The sequence below is a fragment of the Cataglyphis hispanica genome, chromosome 1 (genome assembly GCF_021464435.1).
Source record: "Cataglyphis hispanica isolate Lineage 1 chromosome 1, ULB_Chis1_1.0, whole genome shotgun sequence".
Classification (NCBI taxonomy): domain Eukaryota; kingdom Metazoa; phylum Arthropoda; class Insecta; order Hymenoptera; family Formicidae; genus Cataglyphis; species Cataglyphis hispanica.
In genome coordinates this window covers 6,353,434-6,372,319 of record NC_065954.1, presented here as the reverse complement: position 1 = coordinate 6,372,319, position 18,886 = coordinate 6,353,434, and the positions used below count along the sequence as shown (strand labels likewise).

The window sequence follows — 18,886 nt, the reverse complement described above, 5'->3', positions numbered from 1 at the left end:
GGGGCTCATTCACATCCGCGCGCGGCAGAATTCTTACTACTCTGCAGCGCTCGCGGCTGCTCTTCTCCCTCTCTCCTTTTCACGGGGTCGCCGTCCAAGTTACAAGTATAACCCGCACTCTCAATGCTCGCCGGGTACCTACTTCCACTTCATTCTGTAGTCCTCGCGATCGCTGCGAGATATATCTAGATTCAAATATTGCGACCGAAATCCCCACTTATTGTCGCGCTCAATTACTCTGTTTCGAAAGCATTGCAGTAAGTGGATGCGTTTAAATTGTGGATCTACAATTATTGCTTGCTTCCGGATCAGATCAGTAAATAAACTTTAAATAAACATTTTAAGTAAATATCAGAGATTGCATAATGATAAGCGTAATAATAATAGTGAGATTTATTGTAGAAGATAGTAATTTGTTCACGTCAGCAATTAAAATAATATTTTAAAAGTAATAAAGAGAGAGTAGATCTTATTAAAAATAGTTGGTTCGAAAATTAATTTAAATTCTAGGCAAACAATTATAAAATGATAAAAGTTAAGAATATTTATCTTTTGTAAAGAAGTTCTAAGAAAAAATTCTATATATAATTTTTAAATGTAAAATTTTCTTCAATTATATCACAAAATATTGTAATAAGCCCGTTTAATTTTTGTTTAAAGCAATTTATATATATTTTTTTATTCGCGAGGTGAAACACGAGTCAAACTGATTAAACAAACACTAAAACTTACCATCAATGACAATCTTCGCGTATTACATCAACGTCGGAATATCACCCTTAAGAAGCCGTGTCTGTTCGAAGGTAGGTCATAATGCAATCAAAATATCACACGTGAAAGAAGAAGAAGAAGAAGAAGATTAGAAAGCACTACTCTCTCATAGCATGGTATTTACTTTGAACTATTCTCGGCGCCGAAGCCGAAACGCGCATTATATCCGCTCGCCACAACCCAAGGCAAGCTTGGGCCTTAAAAGCGCGTCTGTTCGCTCGTGGAGGAGACCGATAAGTGGACACGCGCGAACAACGAGAAGCAAACCGAAATACACGATGATAAGATTCCTCCTTTTCACAAGGAGATCGCAACGCTCGAACAATTCTAGCCGCGGACAATACGCGCGAGAGCTGCGAAGCTGCAATGAAGACTCGAGAGAGAGAGAGAGAGACGATCAGTCGCGACGGTAACGGGTCGCGAAACGAGAGAAAAAACTATCGGAGGCAAAGAGAAAGAAAAGCCGACGAATATGTCCGAGAGAATACAATGGGCCACTGTTACGCGCTCGGTACCCTCGAACAATGCCGGCTCCCGGATTCAGTTAACAATCCGTGTCGCCAATGTGGGGGCCGACGTTAGATAAGAATGACGGAGGCTGCGGAGGCGCGATGATTCGCTCGAATCATCCACGGATATTTCCGGTACATTCTCTTTCAACGAAGATTTTACATAGTCTAAAAAGAGAAATCGGCGATAGATAATTATTTCATTTATTGTTTCACGATTTGTGTTCTTTTGCTGTGTTCTATCGCATTCTAACGATAGTATAATCTATCGAGCGAAAAAGAAGTCTTTGTATTCGCACATTTATTAATGTAAAAATTTCTGTTCTTATTATAAAATTATGATATCGCGGAGAAAATCATATAATTGTTACTCTAGGAAATATAATTCTTACTTCATATTCACAATCTCGCGATAACGATACATTATTATACGACAATTCTTCTTCAAACATAGACATTATTATCCGCTGATTATATTGATCTTACTGCGCTCATTAACCACGAAGAGTCCACGAAATTTCGCTTTTAGATTAACGCTTCGTTTCACGCGTGGGGATTTAATTAAGACGCCGGTAGGTACCAATACCGCCGTTATACGCGCGTGGACAATGGGGCGCATTAATGAGAAAAATAATTACGAGAGATCTTTTTCTTCTCTGTCGGTGGAAAATCAGAGGTTGAGGAGCTAACACGGCAACAGCCAAGGAGAAAAGCGTCACGTAAGAGGGTTCGCGTAATGCTATAGTCGAGTGGTCCAGACGATGTTGTGGATGCATTAAGTGTTCGCTATTTCTTACATTTAACACAAGGTGCAGCTTGAAAGCCGTCCGGCGATATAATTATTTCATAATTAATATAACAGCCATCAGACTCCTGATTAGGAGTACTCAACGGGATATCAAAAGGATATAAGCAATTCTCAAGGAAACCCGCAAGAGAAAAACAGCTTTTAACATGCGTATTTAATAATAAAATCACGTAATTTAAATGTTTGCTCGGTCGCGTTTAACCGTCCCATTAAAAACGCCATGGATGTCGCTTTTAATCGAAGAACAGAAAATGAAGAGTACAATTCATACATTGAAACAATTAAAAATTAATAAGTTACGATTCTGTATCGTCTTGTTGATTAGCTTACATTTGATAAATTTGTAGTCTTATTAAATAAAAGCGAAGAAAAGAGAGAATCTGTTGTTAATATTAATGTCATAAAATACAAATGATTACAATGTAAGCATCACATGTTTGAAGAAACACTAAGATCTCTAATATTAGAAAATAGCTATTAAAAAGGTTTCGTAATTTCAGAATAAAAAATCATAAGAAAGAATCATGTAAAAATATAATTGTGCTAAATATATAACTCGCCAATGACATTTATATTGAACGACGAAGCGTATCGAAGAAAAAGAAATATCAACTAAAGATAGAATGCCATTCCGTATTCTAATTTTCCTTTAGTCAAAGTTAATTATTACCGTTATAGATATTTATATATTTTCCGTGTTATTCTTATATTAATTGAATATTTAATTAATGCTTAATCAAAGTGTCTATGGTTAGTTATGATTCTATCCAAAGCGCGAAATGGCCACCGACAGTGCAGAACGATTATAGCTGGAAAAATAGTGTGTTAATTTATGTATAACAGGATACTGACATATATCTGACACTTATATTGATAATAACATCGATGGTCATCTAGACTGTTATATGCGAAAGAGAGAGACACTATATATGCAACAACGTATTGGAAAATAAAACGAGATTACGTCTTGTTAGAGTCATTCAATCGAATGTTGAATAACGGATCGGGTCGCTGCATTTACGGTTAAAAAATACGAAAACACACGGTATACGAGCGCGTAATCGTATCGTCGATTTTTGGAGTGCAGTATTACTTCCGATATGCGGAGTATTCGAATGCACGTGTACGGAGCTGATTGAACGCGTTTTACGCCGATGGTCCCCGATCAGCTTTCGATACCTAGAACGCAGCGATTGGGTTACAAGAGTGTCGTTCTCTTTTTTTCTATCAAGCTGTAATTCAATTTTATCCGATACCGAACGCGCGCTTTTGGCGCCAGTAAAACTCGATTGAGACCTTCAATTATTGCAGCATTGGCATTTTCAATTTTTACGCTAACCGCATATGAGTTCCTGGATCAACCTGAATGTCGTGCCATTCATTCGCGTATTCTCCCAGTTATGCATAAATCCTTCAGCGTTGTATTTTTTTCAAGATAAAAAAATATATACCTGTACATATCGATATTTTTATATAATTTTCAAAATACGGTTTGTGTGTGAATTTTAAAATTATATATCTAATTTTTCTTATGAATGCTTTATCGTCTTGAAAATAATTTGACATCAGTAGCAACTAATAATATCGTGAAAGATCAAGAGATACAGAGAAGATACAAAAAAAGAGAAAAAGATTAATGCTACTACAAAAGCGAATACGAAAAAATCAGGATAACCGGAAGAGAGTAACGCGATTGAAACGAGTGCCATCGGTCGGATTTAATAAGATTAATTGCAACTACATGCATTAGCACGACATGACGAGGATAAGAGTCTCCGAAAGAGATACGAATATATGTACAAATCAGAGGAGACAAACGGAACAAGTAAAACAGACGACAAAGAAAGACTAGTAAAACATGGAAAACGATATAGCGAGAGATAGAAAGAGAAGAAACAAGATAAAAAGAGATTGAAAAAAGAGAGCGGATATAAAAAATATGCTAATATGTTAATATGATTAATGCGCCATGTCTGACATTGGATGCGCGAGCACAAGTAAACTTTAGAAAAATTTTATTGAAAAACAATATTCCGCCATTATAAATTGTAAAATCTCTATCCGAACATCGTATTTAATAACTTTGATATATATTTTATTGATAAATAAATTTATAGTAAACTACGTATAGAATTGTCTATAATTATATTTACATGTGTTAAAATAAAAAAAATTAATTACAGTTAAAGTTTAGCAATTAAAATTTATCATTAATCTTGTAATAAAAAATTAATATTTTATTGAGAATATAAATATTCTTTTTTTTTAACACTTATTTTCTGCATCTATAATTTCTCTAAAAAATGTTTATATAGAAATTCCGTACAATGACAATTTAATACAATTTTGCTTGTTTCGAAAAAGATTTCCCTCTCTCCTAGGTGAATACAATGAATTTATTATGTCTGTTCTGTTTTAGAATAAGAAGAAAGCTTGCAATTTTGTCTCTGATGTACAAACTTTCTAAATCGCGATCTTGAAGCGCATCGCGACGTCAAGTAACACGGGTACGCAAACGTTACGCGTCGTTGCCCGATGATCAAACGGCAAACACCGTCGGCCTGCCACTCGAGTGCGGTAATTCTTTGATCGCTCGAAAAGATACACCGAGACCAGACCGACGCGGCAGCACGGCCTTCCCCATCCGGACGAATCAGGTGGGGGCGAACTGAACGGAAGGAAGATAGGTGTTCGCGCGCGAATGCCCGCGTAAGTCGGCGTCTCTTGCTCAAAAAGCGAACGAAGAGGCAAAGGCGGAAACGCGACCGCGCTCATTTAGCCTGTTTAACACGGCAGCCCGAATCGTGCTCTACAAAAATCGACGATGTGACGCGGTGATAATGCGCACTTTGCGGAAGCTTCGTTAGCGGAGGATACATTGTAAGCGAGTATCACTAATGATGTACGATAATACGATAGTCTGCTAAATACAGACAACGTATAATCAAACAGTTCTGTTTTCTCAAATCTTTTATAAAAATATTATAAAAGTATTTTTTTTTTTTAAACGCGACATTTATTTTTGTTTTGCATGTGCAAAATTATTTTTTATTTACTTATTAATCGATTTTCGTGTGATTGTCACATCGCCTTTTATCAGCCCCTTTATTTTATTACAATCCCTTATAAAGGATGAATGATCCGAATGAATTATTTCTATTAATATAATATGTAACGAAATATCTAATGATATGCGAGCTAATCAGACTATTAAACACTTCGTTACCAGCAATAACTGCTAATTATGCGTAGCAAGATGGTTTACGTATCGTAATTATCGGATAAACTCACAAGTAATAATTTTGTCATTAATTTCCTCATTTTCATACACGTATACATGTATCGCCGTGATGTGCGTATTCCGATCGCAATAGCCGCCATACTATCGTACAATTCTCTTTGTAGTCGCTCGCGCATGAGGTAGACTTGCAAACGAAAAAAAAAATGGAGATGCTTGCATATAACGGCAACAAAAACATACGTTACGCAAATATGCAGAACGAAGGACACACTTTTGTTCGTCGGTACGATCCACGCAGTTTCCACAGGCTTTCGTGCGTGCGCTTTCTATGCATCCCCGTATATATGTATTTATATATTTGTATATATACATGTGTGTGTGTGTGTGTTTGAATACATATACACACATTACCGGCTTCATGGTCGATACGGATTTTACGAGCGACGATGCGATGTGTTTCAGAGGGCGGACGCTCGGATGCGTTTGATACAATATATAAGCTACGAGATGCGCGGGGTGAGTAGAGAAGGTAGAGGTGCAGGGACGTGGAGGTCGATGGCGCGCGGGAGGTCACATAAAGTAGTATTCTATTGACAGAAAGCCCGGCGCTCTCTCGGGTCCGCCAGTGATTATACTTGGTGATCATATCGCTCGCGTATTGACAAACAGTGGTACGCAAGAGAGAGAAAGCGAGAGAAAAGGAGAGACATACAAAGAATCATCCCCCAATACCTCCTTCCCCCCAGGTCACGGCAATTCCCTCTTATTTCCACTGTCCATATAACTGTTGTGTCTCCCGCCTACCTCTCTTTCTCTCTTACTCCCTTTATCTCACCGCCATCCCCTTCGGCTATTCCGCCGCAATCCTGCCCGCCGGATCGCGGGGGTGGTCGTGCCTGCGGTTGCGTCTCGTGCACCGGTGCACACACAGCCCGCCCACCGACGATCCACAATGCACTGCTAATTCCCATAAAGCGCCGACCGATACGCAAATGGACAAACGGATACAGACGTACACATGCACGTGCCCGGAACACGGCAGCGCACGCACGTTTTCCCCCGTCATCCCCGTCGCTCTTGATGCGCGAAACGCGATACTCCCGTATAGCTTTGCTCCGCCTTTGTAGACCATGTTGTCGCGCGTAATAACGATATTGTTGTTAATTGAAATTGCGTATGTATATGTATATATACATGAGTATATGAATATATATCTTTACAATGTATTATTGAATATAATTATATATAGTTTTCTCTGAAATTATTGCGTTTGTGGGTTAAAAGATACGCCTATTTATTGTCGGATTTCACGCTCACTGTATATGTTTATGTAATATTTTTCTCGGTTATTTGATAGTCTCGTGTTGAATGAATTTAACAAACATGTTTATGCCACGGCCTAGAATTATAGGCAGTTAATAATTATAAGCCTATAAGCATTTACATAATTATATATCTTTCTATATCTTAATGAGATATATATATATAACGAATGTATTCTGAATACAATCATATCGTTAATCCTCCCAAGGCATGCACATTTTGATCGTTCACGCATTTTTTATGGGAACGCTTATTATACGTTACAGAACCTACTTGAATCACTTTTAAAGCACACTTTGTTATTAAGTATATACATAATTAACTCATTAAATACGTTCTTATCAGCATATAATAACACTCACACACACACACACACACAAAGTGCTACGTAAAAATTTTAAATGTCAAGCTTTCGAAAACACATGTCTCTATATCTCTGTTTCGATAAACAAATTGTTTAGATTAAGGAATAAAATGTGCAATCACAAGCTTTTTTTCAAATCATGCGTACAAATTTTCACACGCATTTAATGTAAATATCTCATTGACAGTACACATAATTCTGATTAAAACATATAAAAGTAGTGCAGTGAAATGTATTAATGTACTAATTTTACGCGCAGCTGCGTCGCGTGTTTGGCAGCTTGGTAATTTATGAGAAACGAAAATTTATTTCAGAGAAATATACGCCAGAGGAGATAATTTGCTTTCTGCGTATATCCGCGGGAGAAAAAATTTCGTCCACAAAGAGACTGACTGCTGCTTGAATATCATGCTCACAAATATCTTTAACCGGATGAAATAAAAATTTTATAGGCTATTGTTTTTTTCGCAAATAGCTTTTGTATGAAATATATATATATATATATATATATATATATATATATATATATATATATATATATATTGATGATTAGCAAAATACCAACGCACGTGATACGCAAAAACGCGTTCAAAACCGCCTTTTTCGACGTAAGGGATTGCGTACGAGGAAAGAAAGTGCAGGTTGATTGCGATCAAACTACTGGGCGTGACAGTATACCCCTGCTGCTGCTGCAGGTGCAAACGGACGCACAGGTAGGACTGTAAAAGCGCCGAAGAATAGAGGGGAACGCAATCCTCGCCGCCCACGTACGATCGGTCTGCTCGTTCGCCAGGAAACGGAGATGTGTGGATAAAGAGAGACACAATATATATATATATATATATATATATATATATATATATATATATATAGAGAGAGAGAGAGAGAGAGAGAGAGAAACAAAGTACAGAAAGGTAGAAGAGAAAGAAAGGAGAGAGACTAGAGACTGAGGAGACCAAAGAGAGTGTGCGGGTCTGTCGCTGGCTACGCGATCGCGCACACCTGTGCCAACGTAGCACGGCGTCGCATAACAGGTGGAAAGGTAACGGAGAGACACACCGGGAGGAGAGGACGAGAGAGAGAGAGAGAGAGAGAGAGAGAGAGATGGGGGGAAGAGGGAGATCCCCACTCGACCCCGAGTCTACCAACTCGAACATTACTATACGCCCTCCACGATCCAAGAGGAGGAGAACATCGAGACTACCGCCTTCCTCCTACGTTTTCTCGTGGCTTCTCTATCTCTCTCCTCTATCACCTTTTTACTCTATCTATCTATCTCTGTTTCTCTCCTATCTATCTCGCCTGTTTCTAAGCTTCTCTTCCCTGTCCCTGCCGCTCCCGCATCTCTTCTTTCCTTCCCATCTCCTTTCACCCCGCTTTATATCCATGGTGCCTCGGTTGCACTTCCGCTTTAACGTCGACTAACTCGAAGCGCCTGGCGCGCAAACGCCACCGACACAAACGCATTTTCACTCCGCGCCGATGAAATGGCGGACGAAAGAATGTTCTCCACCATGGGATCGTCTAAGACATTCTTGTGAAGATTGATCGAGGCGATCTTTCACTCGAATAACATCTTTTATGTCTATCCACGTTCAATGATTGACATCAATATAATCGATGTATCTATTTCAATTATCGTACAATTAAACATATTAATCGATTATTGTGTGGGTAGATAAACTTGCTCATTTAGAAAACTTTCCTAGATTTAAAAAAATTTTAATTCAAAAATATTTAATTTTCTTGTTATACAATAATTAAAATATACTAATCACAAAGAAAGATGGAGAAATCATTTATTCTTTTGCTCTTTTTTTCTTTATTTTTCCTCTTTCATATCATTAAAACATTATTGCTAGTATTAAGTGCCTCTCAATTGCGGATTTATTAACTTAATTACAAATGATCGTAATAATTTCCAATTCTGCTGGCTATTTTTTTTTCTTCTTCTTTCGCATGATTAATTATCTAATTATCTAACATTTAGACGATGTTTATACATGAGCTATGTTGCAAATGTTATTGAAATAATTTCACGATATCGATCATAGATTCTATAAAAACGAAATATTAATATATTTTAAATTTTCGAAAATATTTGCTCTTTTATAAGAACATATTACTTTAAAAAAATTATGGTGTTAAAATATGTAATACGTTGCCATCAAATATGTTTAAAACTGTAGAAAAACATTTTTATGAATAAAAAAGTTAAATTATAATTTCAAATTTGATTAAATCTAATTCAAAAATAATTTTGCTTTTTTGGTTGAATATAATTTGTTAGTACAAAAAAAAAAAATAAAATTTATTATTGTAGTATTAATTTTTCCATTTTGAATAAATTTCATATAAAGTTATCGATTCGTTTATAAGCATAATAGCTAATTTATTATCAGAGAAAAAAATCCACACATTTTTAATTTTTCTTATTGAATACATTTTCGTTTCCTCATTATGTATGCACATAAATATAATATGTGTCAGCGCGATTTGTCCGCGCTCTTCCTTACGGATTGCGACGTAAGCCGCCCGCGAGATTTCAAGAATATCTCGAGGGTTTGTTGTTTATACTTTACGGATTTGTTACCGCTCCCGAATTCCGTATATTAATGTTCAAGTATGTGGGCCTCTTTATACCTACCGCGCGCACATGACGAATATTTACACGAATGCATTCGTAGAATTTTGCCGGCGGGCGAATTTAGCGGGACATTGTGGAAGAAACATCTTTTCCACAGCACGTAAATGACTGGCATAATAACGGTAATACACGTTGGGCATTATCTGCACGCGCTCGCATTTTTGCGGGCAGACAGGTTCCTCCGGTCTCCCGCGATTCCTTCGAGCAGCGACGGAGACAGCGGCGTGGTTGCGGCGTGTTGTGTTTCGCCACAGCCACAGCGATGACCCTACGCTTTTTGAGACCGCGCGAAGAATATCGAGTCATCGCCGCGAAGACGATACTAATCTCGACGCGGTTATCAAATCCGATACGCAGGCCGGAGCGATTTCAATGAGATCCCATTGTGCCGCAACGCTCGTGTCTGATGGTGCGATCGCGAATTGCATTCTAGCGTGATGCAGACGCATCAAAGGTGTACTGTTACTCGCGGAGGTGCAACGGACTCGCCGCTATTAGTACGGTAATATCGCAGGGGGAGAGAGAGAGAGAGAGAGAGAGAGAGAAAGAGAGAAAGAAGGAGGTCTTGACGTTATTGTCAGGAACATCGCAGGTATGCTTTTAAGCGGAAGAATACGGCCCGACATTCCAATGATGCGGGAAGAAACGCGCAACGTAAAATTTTTAAATTGTTTGTAGAGAAAGGCATAGTATCGTGCATAGTAGCGAACATTATGAATTATTCTATGATCCTCTAGGAGTCGCGAGATGGTCACGCATACTTCGCTTCATCGCGCGTGACATCTTTTTGAATGGAAAAAAAAAACAACATTGAACTAGTAACGGCATTCAACCGATCATACCGCGTCTGAAGGAAACTCGATTTTCTCATTTTTCCGCTATTGCTTGTGATATCTATACGACCGCGATTCAACCGCGTAATTACGATTCCACAGTAATCGATGCACTTTCCCTCATCAATCAACATGCGCTAGCTAGCGATTTGTATTGAGACACAACTCGATCCGTCGTTCCTATTTCGTCACCGTTATAGCCACGTTTGGCACGCATTTTATTTTTTTTTTTGCCCTTATTAATCGTAAACGATATCCCGCCGCATGACGTAACTAGATACATTGATCGGCGCACCTGTTACAATTCTATCATTATCTGTCATAATGTATGTTGCGATAACAACTTCTATCATTCGATCATCTATTTCCTACTTCGATCACATTCCGTAATAAAAAAGTAGATATATTATTTCTTTGAATTCTCTTGTAGCTTAAGACGTCGATAATTTGTAGATTTTCATTTCAATTATAATTCAATATGTATCTTGACACTTCAATATTTTCATTAAAAATAATTTAATATTTTTTTTTTTTAAATTCGCAGGCAGAAAGTAATACGGTGAATTTTTTTTTAGAACAATCAGTATAATTTTATAATAATCCGGTATTATATTTACATGATTTGATTATGCCTTCTATTCGAATGATAACCATGATAATTGCTTACCTTTGATTGATCCTGCTGTTGCAACAGTTGCTCCCTAATTAATTGTAGCTGCAGAATCATCTCCGATAGTCGGCGTTCCTTCTCAGCGAAACTCTCGGCGCATAGGACCCTATGAAAGGCCGCTACGCCGTCTTGTTGTACCTGCGCCTCCGTGTTTGCTATCCTTCCGGCATCCGCGGGCGAGAGTGCTACGTTATTTGCCACGGTTGTTGTGACTCCACTGTAACACATGCAATTGAATCACGGTCAATTTTGTTCAATTAGATAAAGAGGAAGAGAGAGAAAGCAAGGCATTTGTGCGTGTTGGATGTTCTGAGGTTATATTTTCTCAAACATTTAAAAAGTGCGATTGCAAAACAAATATGACAAATATACAAAAAGATTATGAGAATTCAAAAGTATGTTTTACTAATAAAATAATTAGGTCATTAGATATTAATTATAATTCAGATAAATAAAAAGATTTGTATTTGAATTAAAGAAAATAGGTAGAAGCCTAGGTAGGGCAAAAATATTTCCGCCTCAGCGATTTGAACTGATATAAAAACTGATTTTATATATTAGAAAAAAAATTTCTCTATATCTATTATCCATAATTATTACAATTTTTTTGTAATACAAAAGAAAAAATCCAAAATAGATATCAATTAGAAATATCCGCTGGTGTGTAAAAGACGTTTCTAGATCGTCATGTGAGAAAGAGAGAGGGGGATGGCTTCCAGCGTATTAAGTCAGAACCGGATGGTGATGGTCGCGTACGCGATGCTGGAAGCCAGGTGAATAATAGATGAGTCGCGACCGCGCAATCTCGACGGAGCGAGTGTTGCGTCCGTGATGGGGTACCCCGGTGCCATCAATCCCCCCGCCTCCCTGTTTCTCCGTCCATCCATTCCCGGTCTTCAAGCGCTTGTCCGGAACCAGCCTCGAGCCTCTACGCCTTTATGTCGGAGAAAATGGTCCGCGAATAAGTGATACAGGCCTATTGTGCGGCGCTTAGAAGACCACAAGTCGGACAAAGACTCGCGAACGAGAAGGTGAACGAGGGTGAACGATGTTGACAACGAGAAAGCCTAAGCTACGAAAAATATAGGCCAGCGTCTTCAGTCCAGCGGGCTTCAGCTTCATCATTACTCTCGTGGCAAGGGTCAACGATTAAAGTTATGATATACCTGGTACGATGCAAGCTAGTGTTTAAATCATTCATTCCGAGTACCTGACAATTCTCATATTTTTTTCTTTATTTACGGCGTCCGATTTTTACTCATTTAATATTTTCCAATTTTCAATAAATATTGAAAAGTAATGTTTTAATATATTATATCTATATGTTATATTAATAAGTTTCCTTCGATAATTAATGTCACGTATTAAGATGAAAAAAAAATATATATAAAAACACATTTACTCTTTTTTTAATTTGAAATATGATCACAATTAAAGCTGATTAAACTGTGTGATATTTAAATATTTTCTGAGCATTTAAATCTTTTTTTTCTTTTCTCTTTATTTTGTACAGCCAGTGAATGCGTGCATCCAACTTTCACGAAAAGCCATAATTCGACACGAATTTTCTTTAGTCTAATAATGATGATATAACGCGGCAATGGATTCCATTTGTACTTACTGATTCTGAAAGTGAAAAAAGCTTTTTTCTCTGTTATTATTATCGCACGTTAAGGTATTTGAAGGGCTTAATTTCATGCGCGAGCCATGATAAATGATCGCCTCATCTCTTTTGTGTTACTCTCTGCGTACACAATCTGCTCTCATGTACTAACGGACGCGAGAATGTATGATAAATTGATGGCACATGGATCGTAGATAAAGTCAATAAGAATAAAGAGATTTTCGCACCTCATACTCCGCAAGGACTCACACGTGAGATCTTGATGAGAGACTCATTCGATTTATAGCAGTGCTTCATCAAAACTACGGTTGATATCATTAAATATAACTGATCGTCGATAATTATATGTCTATGTGCAAGAATCAATCAATCAATTATCCTATGTGTGTGATATGTATAAATCACCAAACTGTTTATCTATATTTATTTATTTCTGTTTTTGTCATACTTTCGATTTATTTCGAATAGAAACATTCTTATTTCGTGATCCATGAAATAAAATCACCGTAAATTTAATTAAAAAATCCTATTTAAAGAAAAATGATTTTACATTTTCATACCTTGGTCGGGCTTTAATAGCATTACGCTATTAAACTGACTGCCGATGAAAGTTTTTATCGACGTCGTCAATCTCTCTCTCCGTCACCAAAAATATTTTTGGTAACAGTTTTTATGTATCTCAAAGTTATCGCCGATCCATAATGCGATGGTTACTTCACGGGTTTTTATCCAATACCGGCTATATTTAGAATAGCCGAGAGCTAATGTACATGCTCGATATTTTCGTCCACCCTATAACTCTACTCGTTACTCATTCGTATCTCCGAATGCTGCTCGTGTGTGCCCATAATACGATTCGTGTGCGCGATACGTCAGTGATGCATATACGATGTACGGATTCGAGACGCTTTATGTAACAATGTTGTTACAGTTGTTTGTACGTTACGCCGAATATGTTGCAAATGCGTAAATTTGTACAAATTTGACGGATTACCGAGTCGTACCTTAAAAGATATTAACACCCTACCCAGATATTCGAATTATATTCGCGGAAAAGAAAATTCATATTGTTAAAGATTCATATATTTAGTTCATTGTCGGATAAATTGATAAAATCAGTAATAAAAAGTAATGTCAAATATTAATCAAGCATTATTCGATAATTATATGTATATTAACAATTATGTGTCATGAGATAATAACATTGTGAGCATTGGCCGTATATTTTTAAATCATTCGTGTTATTTCGATATACGCGAAGTCAGATTGAACGTGCTCCAAAAAGAAGGTAAACCGTCAACGTAAGTGCACGTTGTACTTTTGGCTAAATTTTTGAAGAATCTTGGCCCGCCGTTCTTCTGCTTAGTGTAGGCAGCAGACTGGCACAGTTCTTGTGCTACCGCTTTTCCACACGTTGCCAAGTTCACTCGTTTGCTTTCAATGACTACATGTCAACATAAGACGTGTTGCATATTATCTAGCCCGATACTTTTTGCAAAAAGGATTCTGCTATTCTATTGTTATTTGTTTTCCGTGTAATTTTGCCAACTATTATTCTACGCAAACCAGCTGTCATAACAGTAGACTAGATATGTAAAGTATTTCTTGTGTGAATAATGACAATCATGTGATCGAGAAAAAAATAACATGAAACTTCATAATACGATCGCGATTATGTCATAAACAACTTGCATTATTTGCGCTTCATTAAATCAGTTAATTCTAACTTAAATTAACAATGCACAATACATGCGTCGCAATAGTACAGAATAATAGCAAATAAATGTATAATTTTATAGGAGCATTATCATAATGCTATCATGCCATCGTTTATGACGCATATATGGATTGCAATTAGTCACGCGCAAACAATTTACGCGCGCTTATTTTGTGTATTCTTGACTTTGTACATTGTGTGTGATCAATTCGCCATTAAAATAGAAAAAAATCGCCCGATATTATCAATAACTCGACATTAACGAATCAATTTATTAGGCCTGATTATCTAGAGCAATTATTATTGATTGATATGAAATAATCGGTTGTTTTTTTTTTTTTAATGCAAATTTATACCGCAGATTATCCAAGATATTTCATCCGCGTAATATTTAAGTATATATTGCAAAATTATTGATGAAAAATATATCATGCACTTGAATGAAACATGTATGGCACAAAAAATAGAAAATTGATCATTTTCATTTCTCATTTGATAATAATATCGTTCTAAGCTATTTTATCGCTGACTTTATATTCTTTTTTGTTCTTGGGTTACTGGTCATTGTCAACTAAATATACGGCAGTAGAGATCAATTTCAAAAGACCACTAAGTTGGCCTTATGGAGGCCTTTCGAGACAATGGTCCCTTTTAGGACTCGCCCGATCGTTAGTCGCATGTTACCATATTCAAGATACCAGGCCTTTTGAGAATATTAAAGCAAGAAACGACACAGTGGTTTTTTCTTTAAAAAAAAAAAAACAAAATTATAGCTGACATTCTAATTTCCGGCGATAATATCGTATGATGAAAACTGTGAAATATTCCATTGTCAGTTATATTCGAATAATATCGATAATTTTACAAACTAAATTCAAAAGTTCTTTTCCTTAAAAGTTTCATTTGAGCATCCAATTTTTAATCCAAAATTTTATTTATATTTTTAATGCATACAAAAGAATATTTTTTTTATTATTTGATTTTAAATCATTTTAATATATTTTAATAGATTTTAATATATTTGATTTTAAAAATCAAAATTTATCAAACACACAATTATTATGTTCTAAAATATTCTTATTAAATAGCCGAGATAACATTATATGTAAAGCATTAATATAATAGCACATGTAAGGTTGTTTCACAAACAATTTATAATTGCGTTTGCATAAATAAATTTTCTTCGTTAAAATTAAAATTATACTTAAATAAATACTTGCATTCTTCGATTAAATAATTGGTAGCAATTAAATTAGTCGACAGCAAAAATTCTTGTAATAGCAAATTGCAAAAAGCCACATTCGCCTCTGAGATTTGCACATTATATTGTATTAATCAGTTATGTAAAGTGGGAGAGATATGATAACCTCGGCGACACAGTGGCGCATTATGATATTGCAACAGAGTAGTTCACTGTTACAATGTCGATCGAACAAGTATCGAATATAATTAACATGGCATCCAAGTTGCATAAGAAATGCTTATCATCGCATGAATTGCTCTAATCGTTAAAGACTGAACGACCGAGAAAATAGAAAGAAGTTCTCAAGAATAAGATATTATCATTTCCTATATTCAGCGAAAAATTCTTGACTGTATTAATAGAAGTTAGATCAATATTAAATGGAAGAATCGTGAATCGCGTAAAATAATTGGATTTTTCGATTGAAAGATGTACTGTAATGAAAACATCCTGAAAATTCCAATAATTAAAAAAAAAAATAAAAGTAATTTTCTTTTGTACTCATTAGAATATACAAATGAGATAGAGAAATATATTTTTTAATGTGAATGTACAGCAGAGTCAACAATTATACAACAATGTGAATTAATATCCAAATATATTTTTATGTATAAAATGAAAAAGCTATTAGAGTTGTCTTCCTTCAGTCATTATCTTGCTTAAAGCTTTGCGATAAAAATGTGTTTTTTTAAATTGTCTCATTTGGACAATTAAAAATATGACAAAATCAGAACCTCGTATTTTGTCCGCCCTAGAACCTCTATCTCATTATCAATATATAATATCACCTGGACTAACCTATGTGCATTGTGGCCAGTTGGTGTCGAGGAGAGCGGCGGCGGCGGCGACGTCCGCCTGCTATTAGTGGTATCGTCCTGGATAGACAAGGACTCACTGTTCATCTTGCACGTTAACCTTTTGAGAACGTCGTCCATGGATCTCTTGCTACCCGCGGCGGCGGTGCCGCTGCCGTTATTGTTGTTGTTATTGTTGTTTTGGGTGACGGTATTGTTGTTGTTGTTGTGATGAGGATGATGAGGATAGTAAGAGTCAACGGAGAGGAGAGTGGGCGGCGAGCCGCACTCGGAGGAACTCGCCGGTTCCAATACACCGCCCGACGATGACGACGTGTTCGTGTGGTGATGGTGATGATGGTGATGGTGATGATGATGATGGGGATGGTGGTACGGCGCGAGAGTGTCCTGGCTTGACAGGAACAGCAGCCTCTGCCGTTTGGCCGTGCGCAGGGAATTCAACGAGGGCGACGGCGAGTCGCGCAGATCCGGCTCGCTGGTGGTCGCCGGTGACGAACAACCGGACGACTCGCACTCGCCGCCTCTCTGATGGGAGTAGCACTCTTCGATGTCGACGGGGATGGCGGCACCCTCCTCACCGACGGTTGCCTCACCACCGGAACCGGCCACCGGTGAGGTCGTGTCTTCCTCCTCCTCGTTAGCGCCTGCCACTGTACCCGCACCGCCCCCGCCCTCCGATAGCTTCGTTGGTGGCGACTTCCTCTTTGAGGACATCCTCAGTCTGCAACACAAGCAAGAGACTGCTGAGTGTTTTCATCTTTTTGCTTTCTATTGCCTTTTTTTTTTTTTTTTTTTTTTTTTTTTTTTCGTAGCGTGAACAGCCATTGCTTGATTGTGGCATATATTAGGAAGCAAGGGCGGGGGGAGGATTATTGGCGTTAGAAACGTCGATTTTCAAATGTTTTTTTACACACTTGATGATGCAACTTGTATTTTGTGAATAATAAAAATAATTGTATAAAATGTCAGATTTTATTTATTAGGCGTGATTTATTGCAGTTTATCAATCTTTTTTTATTAGCAACGCAAAAGAATAATAGAATAAACTTCTACATCTTCAGATGGAAGATCAGAGCGAGCGAACGACGCGACGCGACACTGTTCCTTACGTCATCCGGACGTCCCCGGCGGGCGCGACGTCTAAACTATCTGCCATCTGGCGCAGAGTTAATTTAGACACGGACTATCCCAAGTTCGTCCATTCATTTCCGTCTACAAATTACCAAATCTAAATTCAAATCGCACGATCGACCGGTCGTCTGCCGATTCGGCGGCAGCATCGTAGTCAAAGATATCGTCGAACGGATAAACAGAGGAATGTTACATAACTGGGTACGAGGCGTAATAATAAGACGCAATTATCGGGCAAGAATTATTGTTGCGCTCGCTGTCGTGTCACAATGATCTTTCCATTAATCGAACACGAGATTTCATTAATGGACCGAGAAAGTATGAAAGACGCGACGAATGAACGTAAAGAGAGAGAAAGAGACAGAAAGAGGGAGAAAGAGACAAAGCTACGTTGGCTAATGTGAGCGAGGTTTCGAAAATCAGGAACGATTACAGCTCGCGATTTCGTTGATCGGCGCTCAATGAAAAGTGAGATGAATCTTAATCGCATTTTCGGGCGGTACTCGGACTTTAACACGGCGAGAGCTCTTCATTTCCGCTAAAAGTAACTTGATAAAAGAAACTAACGTCTTTAAGAGTTTTCCGAGTTTTTTTTCTAAACATTTTTTTCTCCTAAAAAATTGTATTTTAATTTTCAGGTTTATAATACAAAATATTGTTCATCAAGTATATATATAAAAAAAAATATAAATATTTGTATTAATTTCTTTTATTTAAAACAATAGAGCATTTTATTCAACAACGCCTCAATGATATATCTTATTAATGCGTTTAATCTATATTTTTGAATTGCACGATTGATGTGCAGAGGTAAAGTGCATTAGGTATATATGTCAGAGATAATGACTTTTAGACATAAACGACTTTTCAACCCAAGAAAACGCGCTTTATATGTCGCTTTGCGTTCAAAATCGTTTCGTGATGTATATAATTACAGGGAGAGATTTATTACTGCGCGTTACGCGGACATTTGTTAGTCACAAAATGGAGAACGATTTACGGTGCTGAGAATGCCGCATGCATCTTCTCGGAACATAAGAGCAATATATCATAAAGTTTTGAAATATATAATGATACCGCAGCTGTCATCGGCTATCGCTTTAGGCGCTCCTATAACTGTATCGCGAAGATAAAGATAATATTTATGTGATGCGTTGTGCGTAAAAAGATCTATATGATCCCCCCACAAT

General features: G+C 37.2%; 1 protein-coding gene across 3 annotated transcripts in view; it reads right to left on the bottom strand.

Annotated features, from left to right (window-relative positions):
* LOC126849872 (transcription factor SOX-5) overlaps nt 1-18,886 on the bottom strand; it is a 144,397-nt gene that overhangs the window by 18,249 nt on the left and 107,262 nt on the right. For all 3 annotated transcript variants that reach the window (XM_050592216.1, XM_050592206.1, XM_050592197.1), the window contains 2 exons: nt 16,549-17,286; nt 11,164-11,383 (listed from right to left, as the gene is read on the bottom strand). In XM_050592216.1, the coding sequence (XP_050448173.1) occupies nt 11,164-11,383; nt 16,549-17,279 (951 nt within the window). In that variant the 5' untranslated portion in view covers nt 17,280-17,286. The remainder of the gene's footprint in view (nt 1-11,163; nt 11,384-16,548; nt 17,287-18,886) is intronic.